Below are 25,824 nucleotides of genomic sequence, written 5' to 3'. Positions count from 1 at the left end.
AAAGAGATATTAAGATTTGGGATAAATACATTACCTTGTATTTATAATCCTTTCACTTGGTTCTTTTATAGAACTTTATATGTGCAATGTCAATAGATCATAAATCATTGTAACTGTCACTCTTATCACCTTTCAAAATACTTGTTTGCAATAAAAAAATAAAATAGAAGCTTCAAGAGAAGGTGCCAAAAGAAGTGCAAAGGGCTATGGCCAGAGCGTCGCTGGGCAACCGACAGACCCGCCCACTGAAAGCCAGCCTTGTCTTCATTGGCCCAGAAACTCACCAATGGGAGCGCAGGAGCATCTTCCCGCCACCTCCGGCGCCCGCTTTCAAACAGCCGAACCTTCCTTCCTTCGCAACTGCAAGTAGGAATGCTCAACCAAGCTTGAGAAAGGCGGAGACTTCTGCCTCCATATCCCCGCCCTGAGCCGGAAGTTCCCGCCCATAACAGGAGACTCTAAACAACGACTGGAGCAGGAGGCTGCTCCTCAACGGCCTCCGACCTCCGGGGTTGGTTGTGACGAGGAAGTAGCCAAGAGCATTAGAGAGTGGGTAAAGAAAGCAAAGGGCCTTTGCTTGAAGTTTGTAACTGGGTTAGAATTTCCTCTTGGGGACAGCAGAACCCGTGGCCTCAGGTGAGTTTTCTGCGCCCTGGAGAGAAGGGGCTGAAGTCTGGAGAGATTCTGGAGATCTTGGTTGAGGTTTTCTGCAGGACTATGGGCCTCTTCCCCCAAATCATCCTCTAGCATGGTGGGCTGCTGCCAGGCTGCAGGGCAGGCTCAACTTGGGACTTCTGGACTTGTGGACTTTCGAGATCCTTCGGAACTAGCTGTAAAGGAACGCCTGTGAAGCCCTTCTGAAGCCTGTTGCCCCCAGTGTGGCCACCCACCCCAGCCCAGCCTCCCAGGCCTGAGCTGCTTTGCACACTTAACTTGTGTGTTGTTGTGTGATTGATTGGCAGCAACAGCCCCTGCGGCCTGGATGGCTTGGGACCTGTTTGTCGTGCAGTGTTTGACGCCAGAGTTAGTTGGTGTAGTTATCGACTCAAGATTTAATGTCTGTTTTGTTGTTGTTTTTGTAAAGCCTAATATTTAGATTTGTGATATTAAAAGAATGACATATTATGGAGAATACTATATATACTATCCTTACTTGACACCTCAAGTTAGAAATGTGGAGCTTACTCTTACATTATATTTTTTTGGGGGTGGGGGGACACAGCCAGAGGTGTTCTGGCTCTGCATTCAAGGATCATTCCTGTCTGGCTTAGGGCACCACACAGGGTAGTCCAGTGTGTGTTAGTTCCTTGGCAAGGTCATCTCATTTGGGGTGTGGTTGCTAATTGGCTCAAGCTTCTTTGCAAGCTTCTATCACTAGCACTGATCACAAAGACTTGTCATCTCTTGTTGCCCTTCTATTTTCTTTACCTCCCTCCATCCATCCCGTTAAGTTTTGTGATCTGGAACAAAAGACAAAACTTGGGTAAACTATGGTAGAATGCGTGACTCGACTGTAGGGTGAGACTGCAGATCCATCAGGGACGTTGTGCTGGTATTCTCTAATTTCTTTTGTGGAAGGGAAGCAATCAGGAGGTAACCGAGTAAACAGAATTTACTAACTCTCAGGACTTCCCCTGTCTCCCTCTCAGTATTGTAGCACTTTTTTTGTTTTTGTTTTTGTTTTTGGGTCACACCTCGCAGCGCTCAGAGGTTACTCCTGGCTCTACGCTCTGAAATCGCTCCTGGTAGGCTCCGGGATGCTGAGATTTGAACCACCGTCCTTCAGCGTCTAACAAATGCCCTACTGCTGTGCTATCTCTCCGGCCTCAGCAATTTATTTTTAACCATTAATTATAGTTTGATTTAAACTTCATTTCTCTATATTCTTCACACCCAAGGTATGTTTGCATGCAGTGAGAGAGACTGAGATTAAAGCCATAAGACAGGTTAAGAAACTAAGAAAGCAAAAACATGTGCAAAGGGATGGAGAGAGATTGATTTTTTTTTTGGAGACTAGCACTGGAAAAGAGTCTTGAAGGAGCTAAGCTATTTTCATCCTCGAAATACATTATCTGAACTAAAGTTTTCCAGTTGTTGCACCTTCACCTTTTCTCAGATATACTAAATGCACTTGGTTTCTCTAACCTGTTTTGTAGCTGGCAAGCTCCATTCGTTGTTATTGAGGCCATGATAACAAACAACACAGCCACTTTGTTTGTGAATTCTCATAGTTGATTATTTGAGGTAGGGACTAGTCATACGCCTAGTAGATGAGTGAAGCTTTGGAAACAGTTTGCATAAGGTTGTACAGTTGACAGAAGGAAGAGTCAGGATTGAATGAATGCTCTGATTAGTAACTGCTAATCCAGGCAATGTGTCCTTTAAGAATTTTCTTTCTTTTTAGTTTTTGGGCCACATCTGGTGGTGTTTAGTAGTTACTCCTGGCTTTGCACTCAGAAATTACTCCTTGTAGGCTCTGGGGACACTTCCAGATCACGATATCTTAAACTTTTCCATCCATGATCTCATATCTTTTTCCCTGGGAAATTTTTATGTGAACTTTGATATATAAAGTTGGCATATAAATCAAAAACAATGATAGCAGATCATAAATGAATTTTATTGTTTGTTTTTGTTTTTGGGCCACAACCGACAGTGCTCAGGGGTCACTCCTGGCAGTCTGCTCAGAAATAGCTCCTGACAGGCACGGGGGACTATATGGGACACCGGGATTCGAACCAACCACCTTTGGTCCTGGATTGGCTGCTTGCAAGGCAAACACCGCTGTGCTATCTCTCCGGGCCCATAAATGAATTTTAAAACACTTTCCCCTGCAGCTGCTTGCTGAAATCAAAGGTTTCAATTGCTGAAGCTTCTTTGGTTTCCTCTGAGTGAAAGAGTGCTCCTACTCCCCCATCCTCAATTTTGGGCCACACCTAGTGAGTGGTACTCACTTGCACTCAGAAATTACTCCTGGTGGTGATAGAGGACTGTATGGGATGCTGGGTTGGTTGCAAGATAAGGCAAGCATCTTCTCTGCTGTACTCTCTTTCCAGTCCCACCATAGTTTATTTAAAGCACTCATTTTCTTCTTTAAATGTATTAACAGATACAATTGACTGGATAACTTTTATTTATTTATTTTTTATTTTTGGGCCACACCCGGTGACACTCAGGGTTTACCCCTGGCTATGCACTCAGAAATCCCTCTTGGCTTGGGGGATCATATGGAATGCCAGGGGATCGAACCGCAGTGCGTCCTAGGTTAGCACATGCAAGGATTGAACCACGGTCCATCCTAGATTAGCATGTGAAGGCAGATGCCTTACTGCTTGCGCCACTGCTCCAGTCCCATTTTTTCCTAGTTTTATGTTGGAAACTAATTCACTTCTATTTTTGTTGTTTGCAATCTGGTTTTTTTTTTTTTTTTTTTTTTACCAGATTGCAAGTGGTTTTGGTGTAGTTATCAACTCAAGATTTAATGTTTGTTTTGTTGTTTTTGTAAAGCCTAATATTTAGATTTGTAATATTAAAAGAGTTACATATTATGGAGAATACTATCTATACTATCTTTACTTAACATCTCAGGTTAGAAACTTGAGCTTACTCTTAAAGTATATATTTTTTTCTGGCTCTGAATTCAAGGATCATTCCTGTCTGGATTGGGGGACCACATAGGGTAGTCAGTTGCATGGAGGGCAAGCTCTCTACCTATTGTACTATCACTCTGGTACAGTTTTCTTTTCTTTTCTTTTTTTTTTTTTTTTTTTTTTTGGTTTTTTGGGCCACACCCTGTGACGCTCAGGGGTTACTCCTGGCTATGTGCTCAGAAGTCGCTCCTGGCTTCTTGGGGGACCATATGGGACGCTGGGGGATCGAACTGCAGTCCGTCCTAGGCTAGCGCAGGCAAGGCAGGCACCTTACCTCCAGCGCCACCGCCCGGCCCCCTTCTTTTCTTTTTTTAATCTCTCACATTTCTTTCTTTTTTGGGGGGGAGGGTCACACCTGGCAGTGCTCAGGGGTCACTACTGGCTCCAGGCTCAGAAATCGCCCCTGGCAGGCACAGGGGACCAATTGGGATGCCGGGATTCGAACCAATGTCCTTCTGCATGCAAGGCAAATGCCTTACCTCCATGCTATCTTTCTGGCCCCCAATCTCTCACATTTCTGATTTTTTTTTGTTATTTTTGGCCACACCCATTTGATGCTCAGGGATTACTCCTGGCTAAACACTCAGACATTGCCCCTGGCTTTGGGGGACCATATGGGACACCCAGGGATAGAACCGCAGTTCTTCCTTGGCTAGCGCTTGCAAGGCAGACACCTTACCTCTAGTGCCACCTGGCCGGCCCCACAATTTTATTTTCTTCCTTTTTTTTTTTTGTTTTTGGGCCACACCCGGCGGTGCTCAGGGGTTACTCCTGGCTGTCTGCTCAGAAATAGCTCCTGGCAGGCATGGGGGACCATATGGGACACTGGGATTCGAACCAATCACCTTAGGTTCTGGATCGGCAGCTTGCAAGGCAAACACCGCTGTGCTATCTCTCCGGGCCCACAATTTTCTTTTCTATCAGTTGCTACCATAGATCTCTTTTCAGTGAGTGAGTCACAGTTAATTTGGAAGGGTTCTTTATATTCAGAATATTAACTGTTTGCCATATATAAGTTACATAAACTTTCTCCTAATCTTGACATCTCTTATTAGGGGGACTTTATGGATTATTTAGAAACTAAACTTCTTATTCTTCCCCAGGAGGACCATGTCATTGGATTTTGGCAGTGTGGCACTGCAGACACAAAATGAAGATGAAGAAGAATATGACAAAGAAGACTATGAAAGGGAAAAAGAGGTAACTGACCCAGAAGAAGAAAAGATTCTGGGGCCGGAGAGATAGCACAGTAGTAGAGCATTTGCCTTGCATGCAGCGGCCGACCTGGATGGACCTGGGTTTGGTTCCCGGTATCCCATATGGTCCCCTATGCCTGTCAGGAGTGATTTTTGAGTGCAGAGCCAGGAGTAACTCCTGAGTGCCACCACAGGTTGTGGCCCCAAAACCAAACCAAGCCAAACCAAAAACAAAATGATTCTAAGCCTAAGCTTTAATGATTTATTTCATAGTCAAAAAATGATTTCCTAGTCAAAATACTTTATCTTGTTTTATTTGAGATAATGTATACGTTTGTCTTTTCTTTTGGTTTTTGGGCCACACCTGGCAGTATGTAGGTTTTACCCTGGCTCTGTGCTTAGGGGTCAGTCCTGATGGGTCTTGGCGTATACTAGGGATTTGCAAGGCAATTGCCTTAACCACTGTACTACTACTCTAGCCCCTTTTCTTTATTTTTAATTTTTATTGTGATACCATTTTGATCTACAAAGTCCTTCATAATTAAATTTCAGATACCGTATTTGCTGGCGTATAAGACGACCCCCTAATTTTGCAGTTAAAACATAGGTTTAGGCCTATATTCGTTTATCAGACAGAACGTTCCTGTGCTGCAACTGTATGTCCCACAGTGAGCCAACCACAAGCAAAGGTTCAAAGGTTCTACTGTAATAGACTTCCTCACTGACTCTGGCCAACCCGAGCAGGCTTTTGACAGTGTAGATTCTGGTCCAGAACATCGTCTAATTTGCATGCATCAAAAGCCTGCTTGGATTGGCTGAGTTAGAGAGGCGGTCTGAGCAGCCTTGCAGAGATTGGTGCAGGATCAAGTTGGAAAATTCGTTTTGAGGCAATATTCATACAATTTTTGTTTAGCGGCATATTGAAACATTTTTCGGGATATACTTGGAGTATAAGACGACCCCGATTTTCGGTTGACTTTTTTTTGTTTCAAAAGTCGTCTTATATGCCAGAAAATACGGTATACAGTGAATCGACACCATCAGTGTTGATCTTCCTCCACTAGTAATCCCAGAGTGCATCCTATACTATGACTTTTGACCCCTGGCCTACCAGTGTAACTGGCCTATTTAAGTTTAGATTGTTAAAGTTTAGGTCTCTTGATTTTCTTTTCCTTTTTCCTTTTTTTTTTTGGTTTTTGGGTTATACCCGACAGCGCTCAGGGGTTACTCTTGGCTCTAGGCTCAGAAATCGCTCCTGGTAGGCTCGGGGGACCATATGGGATGCCGGGATTCAAACCATTGACCTTCTGCATGAAAGGCAAATGCCTTACCTTCATGCTATCTCTCCGGCCCCTCTTGACTTTCTTCTTGACTTTGTCTTGGATATTTAGTTCTGTCCTTTTTTTTCTCCATCAATGTACCTGAGACCACTTGGCCCTGGGCACACACTCTTTCTTTTTTCCTTCTTAATTTTATAGAAAAATGCAGAAATATGAGGTAAAACAAAGTAATCCATGTTGCAAGATTCTATGAAAAAGGTGGGAGCCCCTATTTAAAAGATAAAAAAGAAGCATGGGCCAGATGATAGTTCAGTGGTAGGGCATTTACCTTGCATGAGGCTGACCCAGGATAGACTTGGTTCGATCCCCGGCATCCCATCTGGTCCCCCAAAGCCAGGAGCGATTTCTGAGCGCATATCCAGAAGTAACCCCTGAGTGTCACTGGGTGTGGCCCAAAAAAACAAAAGGCAAACAAACAAAAGCAAAAAAAAGAGAAAACAAACAAAAAAGGTGTCTGTGGCAGTTTTTTTTCTCTCTGCATAGGTGCAGCAAAAGTTGAGGATAATAGAAAGGAAAAACATTTGGTCTGAAAACTATTTTATTTATCTATCTAATCTATCTGTCTATCTATTTTTGGTTTTTGGGTCACACCCAGCAGTGCTGAGGGATTACTCCTGGCTCTGCACTCAGAAATTGCTCCTGGGGAGGGGCCGGGCGGTGGTGCCTTGCCTGCGCTAGCCTAGGACGGACCGCGGTTCGATCCCCCGGCGTCCCATATGGTCCCCCAAGAAGCCAGGAGCAACTTCTGAGCGCATAGCCAGGAGTAACCCCTGAGCGTCACAGGGTGTGGCCCAAAAACCAAAAAAAAAAAAAAAAAAAAAAAAGAAATTGCTCCTGGGGATGCCAGGATTTGAGTCACCTTCTGTCCTTGATCTGCTGTGTGCAAGGCAAAAGCCCTCTAGCTGTGCTATCTCTTCGGCCCCCTATTTTCTTTCTTTAAAAATTTTTTTTGGCCATAGTCAACAGTACTCAGAGCTTCCTCCTGGTTCTGTGCATAGGGATCAGTCCTGTCTGGGCTTAAGGAACCACCTGGGATCCGAGGAATCCAATGCTGGTCAACCATGTGTAAGGCAATTGCTTTACCTGCTATAACACTCCACTCCTGAGGATTTCTAATTCTTTTTGTTTGTTTGTTTGTTTTTGTTTGTTTTGTTTTTGGGACACACCTGGTGACCCTCAGGGGTTACTCCTGGCTATGCGCTCAGAAATTGTTCCTGGCTTAGGGGACCATATGGGATGCCTGGGGTCACTCCTGGGTCAACTGCGTGCAAGGCAAATGTCCTCCCTCTACGCTATCTCTCTGGCCTGAGGATTTATGATTCTTAAAATATCAAGAACAACAAAAACAAAATTTATTCCTAAATAATTAGTCTGATTAGTATTTGGACTTGAGAAAGTAGATGAGTGTATTTCTTTCTTTCTTTGAGAAAAGAATAAAATACAACTTTCCCCTACTCTCATGGGGTACGTGATGCTATCAGATCAATGATGAGCTGACTTAGAAGGCAGGTACTTAGTTTCTAGTTGTTGGTAACATCGCCTTAAACAGATTTGACAAAGTTGTTGCTATGTGTATATTCAGCCCTAGTGGGAGCCAACAAATCAAGAAGTAAATACATGAATACAGTAGTTTGGGTAATAAATGAGGACCTATGACAGGGATAAATAAGCCTTCTGACAATCAGGTTAAGAAATTGGCTGGTGAGTGAAGGTCTCTTGGAGGAGATGGTTGAGCTGAGACTCATTCAAGAAAGAGGCAGCCACAGAGAAGCCAGTAGGATTATATTCTAAGCCAAGAAATCGTGAAGCTTGGAGTTGGGAAGAGACAATGGACCAGCCAGCATGCCCTTTGTTGGGAATGTCCCAAAACTCTGTAGGTTGTGTAGTAAAAGACTAAAGAAACAGAGTAAGGAGAGGATCATATATATATAATTACACACATATATTTTAAATCAATTGCTTAACATTCATTCTTTGCTTGTAGAAACTGGTCAGTAAGTGGTGGCAATTAATAGGAATTATTAGTGATAGTTTACTTGTTATGAATTATTTTTTAAATGTTTGAAACTATTTATACACTGATTTACAAAGGTGTTCATAATATAGTCATTTAGATATTCAGTATTCCACATGTATTCCACTACCCATGTGACTTTTCTCCATCAATGTCTGCAGTTACCTACCCTCCCCCCAAGTCTGTTCCCTTAATAGGCACAAAAATATTAGAAAATGAACAGGGCAATTGAAAGAGCTTACTTTCAGAGGTATTGTGTGCGTGCACACACACACACACACACACACAAACACGCACGCACGCATGCATGCATGCACATGCACACAATTTAAAGGTGTCAGAAAATAGTAATTAGAGTCACTTATTCCTTGATAGTTTATGTGCTCAGGAAGGGACTTTTCAGATGCAAAATGGAGCTTTCAAGAGGAAATAACGTGATGGATCTAGCAGAGTGAAGAAAAAATAGTATATAACTAGACTCCAAGATGATCATATGGATCATGTTAATAAAGTATTTTTACCTTATGACTTACTAAACAATTAATTCCCTCTTGATTTCTTTGTTTTCACCTCTTAAAAAATATAAAGGCTTCAGGATTGTGGCTCAAGTGGCAGAACATATGCTGAGGGTAACCCTGGGTTTGGTTTCTGGCACTGCAGCCTCCTCCCTCCCCACCTGCCAGCTCCTTTGCATGTGTCCTTCGGATCAATAGTGACAAAACTCACCTTTGCTAGAAGTAACATGGGAAGAAGTGAGATGAGAGTTCAGGGAGTTACTCAGAAGTTTATTACCCCTAAAAATCAGTTGTATATATGTTTTGTCCCTGCCACTTAAAAATTAACTGGTCAAACTTAAATTGGTTTGCATTTTGAGAAGCCTTTCAAATTACTCCTCTTCCTGATCCTACAGGGTATTAAAACCCTCAATATTCTATGGTCTATAGAGAGGTTAAGGGAAAGCACCATATTTTCCCCACCTGCCTGTTTTTGGGATTTTAACTACTAGCTTTGGGCCAATAATATTGCTTTTGCTACTTAGTGAATCACTTTATAATTAGTTTAATTCGAATCAGTTAATTACTGCATATGTAGAAGGAGTGCTTTTATTCCCCAGTATGTTGTGAAGGCCAGCTCCACAGTTTCTGTCTCATCTATAGGGAACTATGCTATGAAGTTTGTGAATGCTCTGTCTCTGTCTCTCTCCTTCTCTCTGTCTCTCTTTTCCTCTCTGAAAAGCAGAGAATAATACTGCTTTTGACTCTCATATGAATAGCCAGTTATTAATGCAGTGTGCTTTACACAAGGTGAATTTAGTTTGGTGTTTCGAGTCATTTGTCATTTGTCTGAGTCCACATTTGTCTGTAAGGCAGCAATGAGTCATCAAATTCCAGCTCCCATGCCATTCTCATGAGCAGCAAACACCTCTCCACATAGGATCATGCCTTTTCTACTTTTGTTATCTCCTTTGAAGAGTGAATGGGTTACAGGCACATTATGTTCAGAAAAGGAAGGATTTATATTCTTTCCACATTAAAAGGACATATCAAGCAGTAGATTCTCAAGCTACAGACCAAGATGGAGAGATGCCATATTTTAAAATGGGGTTGAGAGTTTAAAACCTCTCAAACTACAGCTGAATAGGGACCATATTTAGAAGGCCTTCAAAATTTTTAGAGGAGTTTTACAGAAAAGCTAGGAATTATAATCCCTTAAAATGGTAGCCTGATTAAAAAAAAAATCATTATGGACCAAGTGATAGCAGAGAAGTGCCTAATCCATGGCACGAATCTCTTCCCACTGTTTCAAATGAAACTCCATTTTGTACGCTGTCAGCTGATAGATAAGGGTGCAAATGAGTGAGGGCCTTGATGCCACAGTCTGTGATATGCCAGTTAGTGTCATATCATACATATCAGAACTAAATTTCTTGATATAGTGTTGAGATTACTGATTTGGTTGTTCTGCTTAAGCAAACTCATCTGAAGTATTCTTAGACAAACTTGTACTTAAAAAGATGGTCCAGAGGTCAGAGAGATAGTATGGTAGGTAAGGTGTTTGCCTTGCAGTTGGCCCACGTGGATTTGATGGATATGGTCCCCAGAGTGTGTGATCCTTGAGTAGAGTAAGGAGTAAGTCCTGAGCACTACTGGTTATGGACCAAATACCTTGGCCCCTCAAAAGTTTTCTTTAGGGAGGTAGGTGGGTACACTGGTGATGGAGGTAGTGTTGGAATTACGTGCCTGGGAAACAACTATCATTGATAATATTGTAGTCATAGAACCTCAGTCAATAAAAAAGGTTGAAAAGAAATTAACACAGGGGGCCGGAGAGATAGCATGGAGGTAAGGCGTTTGCCTCTCATGCAGGAGGTCATCGGTTCGAATCCCGGCGTCCCATATATGGTCCTCCCGTGCCTGCCAGGAGCAATTTCTGAGCCTGGAGCCAGGAATAACCCCTGAGCACTGCCGGGTGTGACCCAAAAACCACAAAAAAAAAAAAAAAAAAAAAAAAAAAAAAAAAAAAAAAGAAATTAACACAGGAAGAGGAGTACTATAAATTTTGTGATTTTATTGTTGAATGGTGTTGTGTGTGTGTTTGTGTGTGTATGTGTGTGAAAGCAGTAATGGTTATAACCTTTAGACTTGCTGAGAAAACCACAGTGGTCATCTGGATCTCAAGCTGGAGTGATCTGTTTCTACAGTGTCTACATATGCCCTTGAATTATGCTTGGCTTTAGAGAGTGATATTGTGTCTGTCTGTATTTTGGAGCTGGTGGTTTGGGTTGAAGTACTTAGTAGCTATGAAATCAAGATGATTCTTCCTGTGATGGTTCTTTTTTTTGAAGTCTGGGAAAAGGTTTTCAGTAGGAAGGTGGGTGTTTAAGTGGTAAATGGCAAACAGAATTGAACTCTCCTTAGTTTTTATAGTGGGATAATAGAACAATAATGCTAAGTGTAGCCTATATGATCATGTATTTTGGAGCTAATGTTGTGATTCTTTTACTTTATAACTGTCTTTTTTGAATTAATTATGGAAAGTTTTTGGTATTTTGTCCCCACTAGAGGGAGTTGTAAATCTAGCATTTATTTGTGTTTTTTTAAAACAATATTTATTTAGTGAGATTTTCTTATCCTCTACCAAGAATATTAAAGAGACAAAAATTGAGTATCTGTATATTGTGATACATTTTTCTGAAAAAAATTTTTTTAGTAATATTTATTATTAGTCCATCTGCATGTACCCTATTGAATCCCTATGCGTTTCCCCATAATTTCCCCTAATTATGGTTTTTTTCAGGAAAAATAAAATTAAGCTGCAGAATTGAAGCTTTATCACAGTCACCAAGGAGAGCCAGCTGTCTTCCTTACCTGACACCATGAAATATCAGTGGGGATGGAAGATTTATATTCTGGGGGTGGGCACGCTTACTTGTTAGTGTTTTCCCCTTAATCTTCTCTGGGTCTTGGTTTGTCACCTTTAGGAGGAAAAATTCTTGTGTTCTATCAGAGCTAAAGTTCTGTCAAGTATCTACTTATAGTGCTGCCATTAATTATTCACTTGTAAATGTTGCCATAAAATCCTTTCTAGTTATGTGGCATTAAGTCCCACAAACATTGTTTAACAGATGGAATGACTTAAAAATTTTATGTTTTGCACATACCATACTTTATGAATGGGATCTCTAGCTCTCTGGCTGCCAAGTTTTCTTTTTTCTTTTCATCAGTCCCATATTGCTTTTATTCAGGATGACTTATCCTTGTCCTTTAAATTAACATGAGGATTCTGCTTAGTGTGTACCCATATAACATTATTTGACCCTTCATAATTTTAAATATAAGCCTTTACAGTGCACTTCTCACTTTACAGTGAGATTACCTGTTGAAAAGAAAAATGAATGTTGGTTACTCCATTTGCTGCTTTTCTCTTGGGGCCCGACAGATTGCTTGGTTTGTAACATGAGAACTTTTGTTTTCACGAATATCAAGGATTATAAACTCGTTAAGACAGGTGTTTATTTTAAATTGAAAGTTCTAACAAAATGTTTGTTCTCTGTTCTCTACTCCCCTTGAATAGTTTTTTAAAATGCTCTGTGTGAGTTATTATAAAGTGTTTTGTTGATGTAAAAGTTTTGAGCAAAAGCTCACTTTCATTTATAAAACATGAAGTAGAAAAGGAGAGCCAACAGGCCATAGAATCACTTATAATTCATTTCAAGGAGGTCTAGGAATGCAAATTATGTTTTTTTTCTAAGGAAGGTTTCCCATTTGTTCATTCTGTTGATGCACTGTATCTCTCTGAGAAGACTATTTTCAACCAAAAACCAATCTGAATCTAATTCAATGAGTAGGATGAAATTCTGTCATCTCTGAGGTCTTATTTTTTTTCTCTTTTGTCTTTGAATCTTTATTTGGTAGTTGTGAGATATTTAAAGAGGGAAATTTAGAATTTCCTTTTTTTTTTTGGCCACACCCATTTGACGCTCAGGGATTACTCCTGGCTATGAGCTCAGAAATCGCCCCTGGCTTGGGGGGACCATATGGGACGCCGGGGGATCGAACCGAGGTCCGTCCTAAGCTAGCGCTTGCAAGGCAGACACCTTACCTCTAGCGCCACCTTCCGGGCCCCGAAATTTAGAATTTCTTTCCTAAAGTGCATACATTGATATGGTACTTTTGAGTTTAGTGGCTTAATTGGTCAGTGATTTAAAGCAAAACCCCTGTGATAGTGAATGTGAAGAGGGGACACTTTGGTCTTGGGAGATGTAAGACTTAAGGGTGGGATTTTGTTTCTGAATGGCTTTATTAGAAGGATTTTATCACATTTGCTCAAGAACTGTTAGCCAAATTTTGAAGGTGATTGAAGCTATATTAAAAATCATGCTATTATAATCAAACTTTATAAAAATCATGGCATTAAATGTCATAGAGAGGTTTAGCCAGTTGATAAACTTATTTCATGGGTCCAGGAGCATTTTGATGAGTTTATTTATGCCCAAATTAATATTCCTCTGAGGGTACCAATTTTGTGATGTCACAAAGCTACAATAACAGCTTGTTTAATGTGTAGCTTTATTTATTTATTCATTTATTTTTGGACTTTGTCTCTGGGAAATGGGATATACACTGTTCAGATGTCCCTGGAACGATTCCCCTGAACTATATGGCTCTATACTTGAAATTCATCAAAGATTTAGAAGAAAATATTCTTTCTGTGCAGGATTCTTTGTTTGATGTAAGTATACAAGATTTATTATTTCTTCCTGGGAAACATGTAAAGGAAATCATTTCCTTTAAAGAAATTATGCATATTAGTTATAGATAAAACAGGTTGGACTGCTTTTAAATGATATATGATAAATGATAAATGAAACAGTATACTTGTTTTGTCCTCCTGAATTTTGTCTTTGAAAACCATTTTGTTAGCTTTGCTCTGAGCTTGTCTTGTACATTATGTTTGTTAATGTGTTTTGGTTTGCTTTAAGTTCTTGGTTTTCCATTTGTTTGGTCCAAACCTAGTAGTACTGAGGACTAGATAGTACTGGGGACTAGATAGGGTGCCTGGTGGGCTATACACAAGGCTTGTGCCTCACCTGTCTAACTTTCTCCTGGACCTTTGCTTTCAGTTTTGTTTCTTTTTCTTTCTGATTCTTTGTGTTTTGGTCAGCTTTGACACAGCTAGCTCTCAAAATGATTTTTTTCTTTAAGTTACCCTAAAGTCCAGAGTCAGTCAATTAAGAGTTTGGTTGGTAAAATTCATGTCAAAGTTTAAGGCGAAGATAATTTTGAAGTGTCTTGGTTTTCATTTTAAAACATTTTGTGTTCTTCCTGAGGAGATATCTCTTTCCTCCATTTCACAAACCCCATTTCGTTTTCCAAATTTGTCTTTATCAAAACTTAGTTACTAGACGCTGGAGAGATAGCATGGAGGTAGGGAGTTTGCCTTGCATGCAGAAGGACAGTGGTTCGAATCCCGGCATCCCATATGGTCCCCTGTGCCTGTGAGGGATGATTTCTGAGTGCATAGCCCTAAGTGCTGCTGGTGTGACCCAAAAACCAAGCAACAACAACAACAACAATAACAACAACAACAACAACAACAAACCCACTTAGTTAATAGATTTAACTTTCCCCTGTATACATATCGTTAAGATTTTTATTATTACAAGTACAATATTCAAATATATTTATAGATATACTTAGTAATTGCGCCTGGTTTGGGAGACCAGATGGGACTCTGGGGGATCGAACTGTGGTCTGTCCTAGGTTAGCACGTGCAAGGCAGATGTCTTACCACTGCACCACTGCTCTGGCCCTGTATAAAAATTCTAATTGAGAGAAGAAACTAGACCAAAGCCCTGCCCCTAGACTAAGGAAAACTTGGTTTTTCTCTTTCATATCCCACAGAGTTACAGCTTATTGTTTTTGTTTATGGCATAATTTTATCAAATTGATTTATATACTGTGGGAGGGATTGAGTCAAGTTGTTAGTTTTTATTTTTAAATATTTTATGTAAAGCATTGTGATTTATAAAATTATTCATAGTTGAATTTTAGACATACAATGTTTTATTACTAATTCCACTGCCGCAGTTAGTCTCCTCCATCAGTGTTCACAGAGTCCATTCCATATATCTCCTCCCTCCCAACCATCACCAAACTGCCATCATTACAGGACCTTTTTAAATTTTCTTGTTAAAGTTTAGGTCTCATGATCTCATTGTTGTTGACTATTTGGTTTGGATATTTATTTAGTCCTGTTCTTTTTTAACACCACCAGTGTACCAAAATTCCAAACCCATTTCCCATTATTTCTTATTTTTCTCCTTCCTTTCTATTTCTTTCCTTCTATTTTTTGGGGCCAACAGTGTTCTAGACAAACTCCATTTAAATAGTTGCTTTCCCTCATGCAATTATTCTAAATACACATATAAGAGATAGCATCCTGTATTTATCCTTCTTCTGGCTTTTTAAACTGGTGCTTAATTTCCAAAAGAAAAGTTAACCCCACTCCTGGTTGGTAATAGAATCTTTGAGTCTTTTGACTATTAAGAATTTAAAGATGGGCTGGAGTGAGAGCACAGTGTTTGCCTTGCATGTGCCAAACCTGGGTTTGATCCCCAGCATTTTATATGTTCTTCGAGTTTGCTAACAGTGACTCCTGAGTACAGAGCCACCAGAAACCCCTGAGCACCACTGGATGTGGCCCCAAAAACCAAAAAAAAAGGAAGAATTAGTTAAAATAATGGGCTGGAGTGATAGTAAAGTGAGAAGGGTGTTTGCTATGCATGCAGCCAACCCTGGACATACCCCTGTTCAATTCCCATCATCCCATATGGTCCCCCTGAGCCTGCCAGGAGCAATTTCTGAGTACAGAGCCAGGAGTAACTTCTGAGTGCTTCTGGGTGTGACCCAAAAACACAAAAACGCACCCCCCAAAAAAAAAAGAATGAGGCCTAATGTATCAATTGTAGAGTTAAACTTTGGAGAGTGCTATTTGCAGAAGATTGATTATTCCAGCTCTCTTTTTACTTAGCTATTTTACAGGAGCAGAGTATTATATATCTTTTAATCATTGGAATCATATAGCTGCCACTATTTAGTCATTTCCCGAGAGAGTTCTATCACCTTATTATAGCTTGTAAGAACTTTAAAGCCACCTGCTACTACCTTCACCTTCTATGCGAAGTGCATCTGGCTACTCCTATTCCTGGCAGGATTTCTGAATGTCAAATCCCCAAGGTCTGATTACTGATTGAGCAGGATTCTGAAACCTATTGTGCTCTGTAGTAGCATAGATGCTATTTGACTTCCTGTTTCTCCAGAGTGGTGTTGTAGTTTTTTTTTTTTTTTTTTTTTTTTTTTTTTGGTGAAGTGCATGTATTTAAATCTAAGCTCTTTGTAACAAAAGGCAAGCCCTTCTAGTATAAATCCAGGTAATTAAGTAATTCTCTTTCTGTAAGTGAAATGAAGATAAATGGTATGGGATTAAGAAATGAAGAATTGGGCCCGGAGAGATAGCACAGCGGTGTTTGCCTTGCAAGCAGCCAATCCAGAACCTAAGGTGGTTGGTTCGAATCCCGGTGTCCCATATGGTCCCCCGTGCCTGCCAGGAGCTATTTCTGAGCAGACAGCCAGGAGTAACCCCTGAGCAAAGCCGGGTGTGACCCAAAAACCAAAAAAAAAAAAAAAAAGAAATGAAGAATTGGGGCCAGAGAGATAGCATGGAGGTAAGGCGTTTGCCTTTCATGCAGAAGGATGGTGGTTTGAATCCCGGTATTCCATATGGTCCCCAGAGCCTGACAGGAGCAATTTCTGAGCGTAGAGCCAGGAGTAACCCCTGAGTGCTGCTGGGTGTGATCCAAAAACCAAAAAAAAAAAAAAAAAAAAAGAAAAGAAAAGAAATGAAGAATTATATTTACCTGGCAGGGGAGATACCATGATCAAGGAAGGAAGGTGGTTTCCCCAGGGCAAGGCTCACCCATTGCACTCCGGGTGTGCTGACCCCTGCGCTTTCCCCAAATGGGGGAAACTCGACTGCATAAGTTGTGATAGTGGGGTGATTTTTATTAAATAAAATAAAAATAAATTAAGAATTGTGTTACATAAAGAAATTGCAGGGGGTGGTGGGAGTGATAGCACAGCGGTAAGGTGATTGCCTTGCATGTGGCCAACACAGGACGGACCCCGGTTTGAATCTTGGCATCCCATATAGTTCCACAAGCCTGCCAGGAGCGACTTAGAGCCGAGCCAGGAGTAATTGCTGAGTGCTGCCAGGTGTGACCTTCCAAACAAAACAAAACAAGACAAAACAAAAAATTGTCAAAATTTTTTTGTAGTCAAGAGCACTCATTGGTGTTGATGTTAGTGTGGTTTCATGGGGTTAAGTCAGTGTGATGTTGACACCAACTCTCTTTTCTCAGTTGCAGCAGCTCCTTACAGACCTTCCTCATGACATGCTGGATGATGAGCCATCCTCCCCCGAGCTCCACTATTCCGACAGCAGTGAGGATGACACAGAGGGAGAGTAAGAACCTAGACTCACTCTGAGTTGTGGGTTGCAATATTCTTGAGTCTTTCTTTTGATTCTCTGCTAGTAATATTGAATTAATTGCAATGGCAATTAAAGACTAGATTCCTTCTTAGACTTGGAAGGAAGTGAATATAGAAGGGAAAAACATTAAAGGTTTGGGGTTCTTATTTTTGGGTCATGTTTTTGTTCCAAGTGCATGATAGTCTTTCAAGTCTAAAATCTTGATTTTTCTTAAGAGCACATCATTTTGAGCAATTGGAGATAAACTGGAATGAGCACCCAGTGCTGCCCAAATCTCAAAGTGCCGGTGTAAGTATCTGCTTTGATAATGACTTTGATGGGAATGGGAACAGATCTTAGCATTTTGGTTTTACTCTTGTTATCTCATAGGGACATAGTGAGATGCAGGATTTATATGTTCAAGATGAAAGTGGCAATGGATGGGAAGATAAACAAGGTAAAACCAAAGATCTTCATCCTGGAGAAGGTGAAGATGAAGGTGGAAGTGGTTATAGTCCTCCCAATAAATATGAACAAACTGATTTATATCACCTTCCTGAAAACTTTCGACCATATACCAATGGTCAGAAGCATGAATATAATGCCCAACCAACGAATATAATTAAGTTTTCAGACCCTCAGAGGAATCATTTTCAGGTATTGTAAGAGCTTGACTTCCACAAATTTGTGTGTATGTATGTGCACACACTTTTGCTTGTGTGTGCATTTAATAGCATTTTAAGTATAAAATGGAATTTTAAGTGTTAAAATTTTGGATTGCATATTTTATTTAGACTAAGTTAGGCATGCAACTTTCTTTTTATAACTTTTTTTCTCTTTTTATAACTTAATGCAAGCATTATCTAAAGTCAGAAGTTTGAAGTGGAGGGGCTTATGTGATAGCACAGCAGGTAGGGCATTCATTTGCCTTGCATTCTGCTGACCTGGCTCTGATGCCCAGCATCCCACATGGTACCCCAAACTTGCCAGGAGTTATTTCTGAGCGTATAGCCAGGAGTAACACCTGTGTGCCTTGTGGCCCCAAACCAAAACCAAAACAAACAAACAAAAAAGAGAAGTTTAAAGCTCATCTTTAAACATTGAAATACTTTTTCATTACATAGATACTGGCATTTTGTTTCTTCAGTTTTCTATCTTACCCTATTACATATTTAAGTGGAATACTTTAAATATGTTTTTCTGATGACACAGTAGTAGATGGAATGATTTTAAGGAAAGAAACTTTACTGGGGAGGAATCTAATGATGATATTGTGAAAAAGTTGGTTTTAGACTTTTTAAAAATTAAATAGTTAATTAATTTTTGGTTTTGAGGTCACACCTGGCAGCGCTCAGGGATTACTCCTGCCAGGCTGGGGGGACCAGATGGGATGCCAGGAATTGAACCACTATCCATCCTGGGTTGGCCGCATGCAAGGCCAATGCCCTAATGCTGTGCTATTTCTCCAGCTCCTGTTTTAGACTTTTTTAATGATAAGGAATGCCACCTCTTGTCAATAGTTATTCTCTGTCACTCAGTGATTTCAGATGGCTACTTTTTCTCTTAATTATGTCATTATGGATGAGATAGAATATATCTCATTCTATAAGTTATTGAGTATCACACATGAGTATTACATACTCATGCTCATTAATGAATATATACATTTTGTATTATAATGTGTTTTCATAACCTCAGTTACTATTAAATATTTATTTGTAATCTCACTGGAATTCTTTCCCCTATGACATATTTTAAATTATGATTAAAAATGTGAAATCCCATAATGCAGACCTTCATGTCACAGTGTTGTATACCAATTTTTGGAGCATGTCTGGTTTGTTCAGGGCTTACTCCTTATATTACAACTTTTGGTCATGCTGAAGGACCGTATGTATTGTCTTACCTGCTATCTTTCTGGTCAGACCAAACTTTTTTTTTTTTTTTTTGATTTTGGGCCACACCCAGTGACGCTTAGGGGTTACTCTTGGCTATCTGCTCAGAAATCGCTCCTGGCTTGGGGGACTATATGGAATGCTGGGGATCGAACCACCGTCCCTCCTAAGTCAGACGCCTGCAAGGCAAATGCCTTACTGCTGTGACACTGCTCCAGCTCAATACCAAATTATTTCTAAGTACACATGTGTGAATGAACTTTATAAATGCATGCCAGTTCAGCTATGTCGTATAAAATTATGTAATTCAAATACATTTTGAAGAAAAGACCAAAACCTAATTGTGAATTTTATTTATAATCTTTATAATAGCTCTTTGGTACATCACAAAGTCCTGGTTGTCCAACTTTGGAATCATATAAAGTGACATATAAGCCTTATTCATCTTCTGGACAGAATAATGGCTTGCCAACCCAGGAAAAAGCAGAAAGTGACACATTTGAAGATCTACAACAACAGTTTTTAGGAGCTAATAAAAGTATGTATCAAGTATATATTCCATGTTTTTAGCAAAATAATTGGAGATTTTGGTCCCTTTAAATATATTTGAGGATTATTACTTTTTAAAGCATCTCAATAATTTTTAGAAAATATTCTGAAGCATTTATGAAAATAACTGATCTGAAGTCTACCATTCTTTTCAGATGATATTGGTGGGGGCTATAGATAAGGCACTGGCCATGAGCTCATAATTATTGAATCTGCATGATTAGTTTAAGGTATTCATTTTTTCTTGCTACTTTCTTATACATTTTCTATAATAAAATAGTCAAAGAAAATTTCAGTAATGTGATTAGTCATTCTGAGTATGATCTTTTAATTAGCATTATTATTAATTTTGGGGGGGTGGCTACACCTGGCAGTGCTCAGGAATTACTCCTGGTCTGGCTCAGGGATCATTGTTTTTGGGCCACACCCACTGATGCTCAGGGGTTACTCCTGGCTCTGTGCTCAGAAATCGCTCCTGGCTTGGGGAACCATATGGGATGCCAGGGATTGAACCAAGGTTCATCCTGGGTCAGCTGCATGCAAGGCAAATACTTGACCGTTGTGCTATCGCTCCGGCCCCCAGGGAGCATTCTTGGCTGTGGTCAGGGGACCATATAGGATGCCGGGGATTGAACCTGAGTTGGCTGTGTGCAAGGCAAGTGCCCTCTGTTCTACTATTGCTCCGGCTCCTTTTTGCTTGTGCCACTCACAGCAGTGCTCAGGGTTTACTCCGGGTTCTATCTCAGGGATCACGCCTGGTGGGATTTAGGGGATAATATGGGGGTACTTGGGGTGGTCAGTTTCATGCAAAGTAAAAGCCCTACTCACTGTAAATAAAAGCCCTACTCGCTCTGGTCCAGATACATATTTTTGTTACACTTAATTTGGAAAATGAAATAGAATATCTTCTCCATTCTTAGATTTTTTATTGTATACAAGTGTAATTTGAAAAAAAAAAACAGTCATTATCACCTTAGATTTTTTTTTCTTTTTTTTTTTTCTTTTGGTTTTTGGGCTATAACCAGTGATGCTCAGCAGTTACTCCTGGCTATGCACTCAGAAATAGCTCGTGGCTTGGGGGACCATATGGGATCCTGGGGATCGAACCCTGGTCTATCTTAGGTCAGTGTGTGCAAGGCAAATGCCACCGCTCTGGCCCCAGATTTGTTTCTTAATTTTAGTATGATAATCAGGAAACTGATTATGTCCAGAGTATAAAGTAATCTTGTATCTCAGGCTTAGTCTTGCGACTCTTGTGAAATCCTTTTTCTTTTACAGAATGTTAGTGTAAACAGGAGAATGAGAAAATGCTTATATCTACTAGAGAATTCTGAGGATATGGAGCAGGCAAATCAAAAATTGAATTGGGTGGGGGAACTCTAAACTACATTTTGGTTCTATTTTCCACCCTATGAAATAAGTTTTTTTTAACTGTGCTTGGCAAGTGCCCTACTCAATATACTATATCTCTGGACCTTATAAAATAACTTTGATGTGTACTTTGCCCAGCCTTTGTAATTTTAGAGAGAATAAAAGCAGAGTTGATTTGTTAATTTTCTTTCTTTTTCTTTTTTTAAGTGGTGTTAGAGTTCTGCTTTTGTGTGTGTTATGAGACCGAACTCTGGACTTCACTCACAAAAGCTCCTCAGCTGCCATCTTGCTATTATACTGGAGAGGTTGTAGGAAACAGTGCTTGAGGCTTCACATGATGGCTCCTGACACCACTACCATATTCCCAGGGATCTTGGAATATTTACCTGAGAGACTGGAACTTACTCTCCCCTTTTAAAATGTCCATCACAAATATGGGGTGTCATATTTTTTTTGTTGCTAGTTTTTTGTGGCATCAGGTGTTTAGGAATTGACCATGGTATGTGCCAGAACTGGTTTTAGATTGATTTCCCCAACAGTGGCTTGGCATCCTTCTGTGCTATCGTATGTCTCTTGGTCTCTTTGCATATATAAAACCTTTCATCTCATGCCTAACAACCTGCCTTTGGTTGAGTTGGTCTATATTTTTTGTTTAGTTGGGTGTATTTGCTTCCATCTCACATTTGGAATTTAAATAGCTTAATAGTAGTGGTGAATTTAGTGATAGCTTCTTAGCAACAAAAAAATTAAAATCATGAGTTTGAAGGGAGTTGAGGAGACTCTTCTGGCTTTTCCTGTTCTGTATTTTTTGGTGCAAATTGCTAAGACTTTAAAGCTTTAGTTTTTATGTTTATAGCCACATCTCAACTATTTTTTTTAAGAGAAGGGTGATTTGTTAACAAGTTAGAGTGTTGTTTTCATAGCAACATGAACAGGATATTTCTTTTTCTTTTTCTTTTTTTCCTTTCCTTTTACTTTTTCTTTTTTTTTTTTTTCCTTTCCTTTTACTTTTTGGCTTTATTCTTAAAATAATGTCAGCCATTTGTGAAAGAACATCAATCTTCTTTATCAATCTGTTAATTTATTACTGTTAATTTATTATTTTATTTCTCTGCATAATTGCCACAGGTTTTATGACAAGTTTTCTTTGTGGGGGGGCAGTGTGCAAAAGGAGGAATGTAACGTTATGTAGATTTTAAAAAACTTGTTCTGGGATTACAAAATATGCTTGATCAAGTAAAATATGGTAATCTAGCCATGATGCACCACTTGCATAAATTATTTGTAAGATATTTAACGAAATGGGGCCGGAGAGATAGCACAGCAGTAACGCGTTTGCCTTGCATGCGGAAGGACGGTGGTTCGAATCCCAGCATTTCATATGTTCCCCCATGCCTGCCAGGGGCGATTTCTGAGTGTAGAGCCAGGAGTAACCCCTGAGCGCTGCTGGGTGTGACCCAAAAACCAAAAAAATAAAGAAGATATTTAACAAATTGATTTACAGAAGCATGTGTACCATATTACTCAATTTTGGCTTATAGTTGGGTCATACAAGTTATTTAATTTGGTGTACTGCACATAGTCTCCAGTCATCTGCTGTCTGCTGGAGGGGGCCCCTGGTGCTTCAGCTCAGTCCACAAGTCATACCCTATTTTTTGAACGAATATAATGAGTAAAGTTTAAAAAACACTACCATCAATGATCACATATTTTTATTTTATTTTTTTTAATCTAATAAATTATCTTTAATTCCAAAGCAGATTCCACAGAGAATATGCAGGTAATTCAACTACAGGCTCTTAACAAAGCAAAAGATAGACAACTAGACAATTTAGTTGAAAAGTTAAATGAAAGTGAACGCCAAATAAGATATCTGAATCACCAGCTTCTGATAATCAAAGGTAAGATGACTTAGTTACTTGCTTCTTATAAAGTACATTTGATCTTATTTCCAGTTCATTTTACAAAGCTTAGAGAGGCTATGTTCTTGATCATAGGACTCATGCAAGTCAAACAAGAACCCAGGACTTTTTTACACCTTGCTTTGAAATATACAGCTTGAGACTCTAATTCTTCCCCTGCCCTTCCTCAATTCCTTTATAAAACTATGAGAATCAATGGCATTACTGAGCTTAATTGATAATATTATCTTAGAAAGTTGCCAGTTTCTTATATAGTTTACCCTAAGTGAGATATTCCAGTGCGTAAAAAGACTTGCACCTTGGTATAATGCATTTTCTGAGTCTAAAAATCAACATACTGTTTAAAGCTAAATGAGAGTACATACTCTGATCTTGTTTGGTAGTATCAGGGAGAAAATGGTGCCAGATCTGGGAGAAGCACATTAAGTTAATATATATTCAGATTGTAATTTTCAGCTGAATTCTGTGCTTTCTGTGGTTTTGGGTCCGTGTTGTATTTTCATTTGTAGAATGACTTTTTTTTTTTTTTTTTTTTTTTGGTTTTTGGGTCACACCGGCAATGCTCAGGAGTTATTCCTGGCTCTATGCTCAGAAATCACCCCGGCAGGCTTGGGGGACCATATAGGGTGCCGGGATTTGAACCAGCAACCTTCCGCATGTAAGGCAAATGCCTTACCACGGTGCTATCTCTCCAGCCCCTAGAATGACTTTTTTGACTGAACTTTTAATTCATTTCAACCTTAATTGATCATGTAAAGGTCTTCTCTCTAATGCTTATAAAACTTATTTTGAGAAAAAAAACTAGTGAACTGTTAGATTTAAATATGTGGGAAGAATTTTAAACTAGGTGAAATTAAGAGGTCATTGCAGAAATTTCTAAGAAATAATTAATGCTCAGATTATATTTTAGATTAGTAAGGGGGGCTTGTTACATCTATGTATGTAAGTTCTCAAGTATATAGAAACAGAATATTTAAGAAATTTAGTAATAATAAAGAATATTTTGGCCAGGGCTGGAGAGATGCATGGAGGTAAGGCATTTGCCTTTCATGCAGAAGGACGGTGGTTCGAATCCTGGCATCCCATATGGTCCCCTGTGCCTGCCACAGGCGATTTCTGAACGTAGAGCCAGGAGTAACCCCTGAGCGCTGCCGGGTGTGACCCAAAAACCAAAAAAAAAAAAAAAAAAAGAGAATATTTTGGCCACAAATGAATGCAGTAACATTTTTGAAGGTAGTGTTTTCTGATTCTTTCCAAGTCTTTATAAATATATTAATTTAAAAAATTCCCCCTAAAATGTTTTCCCCTTCTTTACGTTAAATCAAGTAAAGCTTTTTGTTGTTGGATTTGAATGCAATTATATGTATCATAAATCTGATACTTTTAAGTAGCAATTGGAACCCCTCTACTGTGATAATATTTATGTAAATATTTTAATGCCCTAGATGAAAAGGATGGTTTGACCGTCAGCCTTTGTGAATCCCAGAAAGTCCTTAAGAATGGAAAAGAGAGAGAGATACAGCTTGAAGGACAAATAAAAGCGCTGGAGACTCAAATACAAGTGTTAAAAGCCAGTGAAGAACAGGTAGATATTTTATGTTGTATGTTTATGGTAAACATTTAGTTATTAAAGAGAAAGAACAATTAATAAAACTTTTAGACTTATAATACTAAATTTAGAAGAACTTTGACATTTGTCTTCTTGTACCCTAATCCTGCTTTCGGACCATTATTTTGAAGTAGAGCTGAATCTGCCTTGTTATCTGCACTAGAAATCTGGAAGAGATCCCCTCTAGTCATCTTCATCTAATCAGCCACAAAATTTGCTTGAGTCGTTAATTTCTGTCTTCATATCCTTAGTTCTGAATTTTATCTATTATTATGTCTCTTAATTAGTCTCTTCTCCAAAGTCTCTTATGATCATCAGAATAATCCTTATTTCAGGGGTGCGGACCTTTGTACTTCCAAGAGTCTTTGCATAATTTGAATGTAATTTGTAGGTCATACAATATAGGCAGATGGATTATACACTACAGTACAGGCCATAAGGTAAAATACAGGCCATATAGTACAGACAGATGTTGACAAGGAAGTTCTTTCCCATCATGTGCCAAGGCCATGATGTGCCAGACACATGAAATATGTGGATTTATAGTGGCCTGTGAGATAGACATTACTTACCCCTGCTTATTTAAAGCTTTATAGTGATCTTGCTTTATTTGTGGATCAGTATTGGCACAGGATAACTATCCACTCATCGATAGTTGAGTTTTAGACATATAATATTTTAACACTAGTTCTGCCACCAGTATCAGCTTCCAACCACCAGTAGGCCCAGGTTCCCTCCCATCCCCCACCTAGGTATTCAATTATGAATAAATTTTGACCATGTGATAAAAATTCACAATAGAATGCCATGCAGCTTCAATGATGAAATTATGCAAGTTGCTGCAACCTTGATGGATCTGGAAGGCATCTATGTGCTTTCATAGTCTTTTGTTTCTCAGCAGTCTGTTTTCATAGATTTGAATGAGCCATACAAACCACTTAGCAGTCACCAATCTCTCTCTGGATGACTCTTTCCATGACAGAACACTGTTTGATTACAGGGTTGACAGGCCCTGCCCATGGTTTGTTCCCTTTGTCCCTAGCTTTCCTTTCCTCTCCAAGCTAAATAATCCATCTATTAAAATCGACCTAGAATATCTGGAAGGCAAAATGACTGCCCTCCTTTTCATAGCTTTATCGCATGAACCCAGTATATACATACATACATATATATATATTTTTTTTTCATATATATATATATATATATATATATATATATATATATATATATATATATATATATATATAT

At 39.4% G+C, this 25,824-nt stretch overlaps 1 protein-coding gene and 1 non-coding gene across 2 annotated transcripts in view; both read left to right on the top strand.

The window, feature by feature from the left end:
- The first annotated feature begins 206 nt into the window (after positions 1-206).
- CEP152 (centrosomal protein 152) overlaps positions 207-25,824 on the top strand; it is a 114,693-nt gene continuing 89,075 nt past the window's right edge. Inside the window, exons 1-10 of the mRNA XM_049781706.1 lie at positions 207-366; positions 453-636; positions 748-846; positions 4,754-4,850; positions 17,121-17,224; positions 17,467-17,539; positions 17,621-17,887; positions 19,498-19,663; positions 22,806-22,946; positions 24,413-24,552. Of these exons, the coding sequence (XP_049637663.1) occupies positions 207-366; positions 453-636; positions 748-846; positions 4,754-4,850; positions 17,121-17,224; positions 17,467-17,539; positions 17,621-17,887; positions 19,498-19,663; positions 22,806-22,946; positions 24,413-24,552 (1,431 nt within the window). The remainder of the gene's footprint in view (positions 367-452; positions 637-747; positions 847-4,753; positions 4,851-17,120; positions 17,225-17,466; positions 17,540-17,620; positions 17,888-19,497; positions 19,664-22,805; positions 22,947-24,412; positions 24,553-25,824) is intronic.
- Positions 16,612-16,777, top strand: LOC126021297 (U1 spliceosomal RNA). The gene has a single exon (XR_007499858.1). It is a non-coding gene; the product is annotated as a U1 spliceosomal RNA (small nuclear RNA).

This window comes from Suncus etruscus, chromosome 10 (genome assembly GCF_024139225.1).
Source record: "Suncus etruscus isolate mSunEtr1 chromosome 10, mSunEtr1.pri.cur, whole genome shotgun sequence".
Classification (NCBI taxonomy): Eukaryota; Metazoa; Chordata; class Mammalia; order Eulipotyphla; family Soricidae; genus Suncus; species Suncus etruscus.
This window is presented reverse-complemented; position numbering and strand designations above follow the sequence as displayed.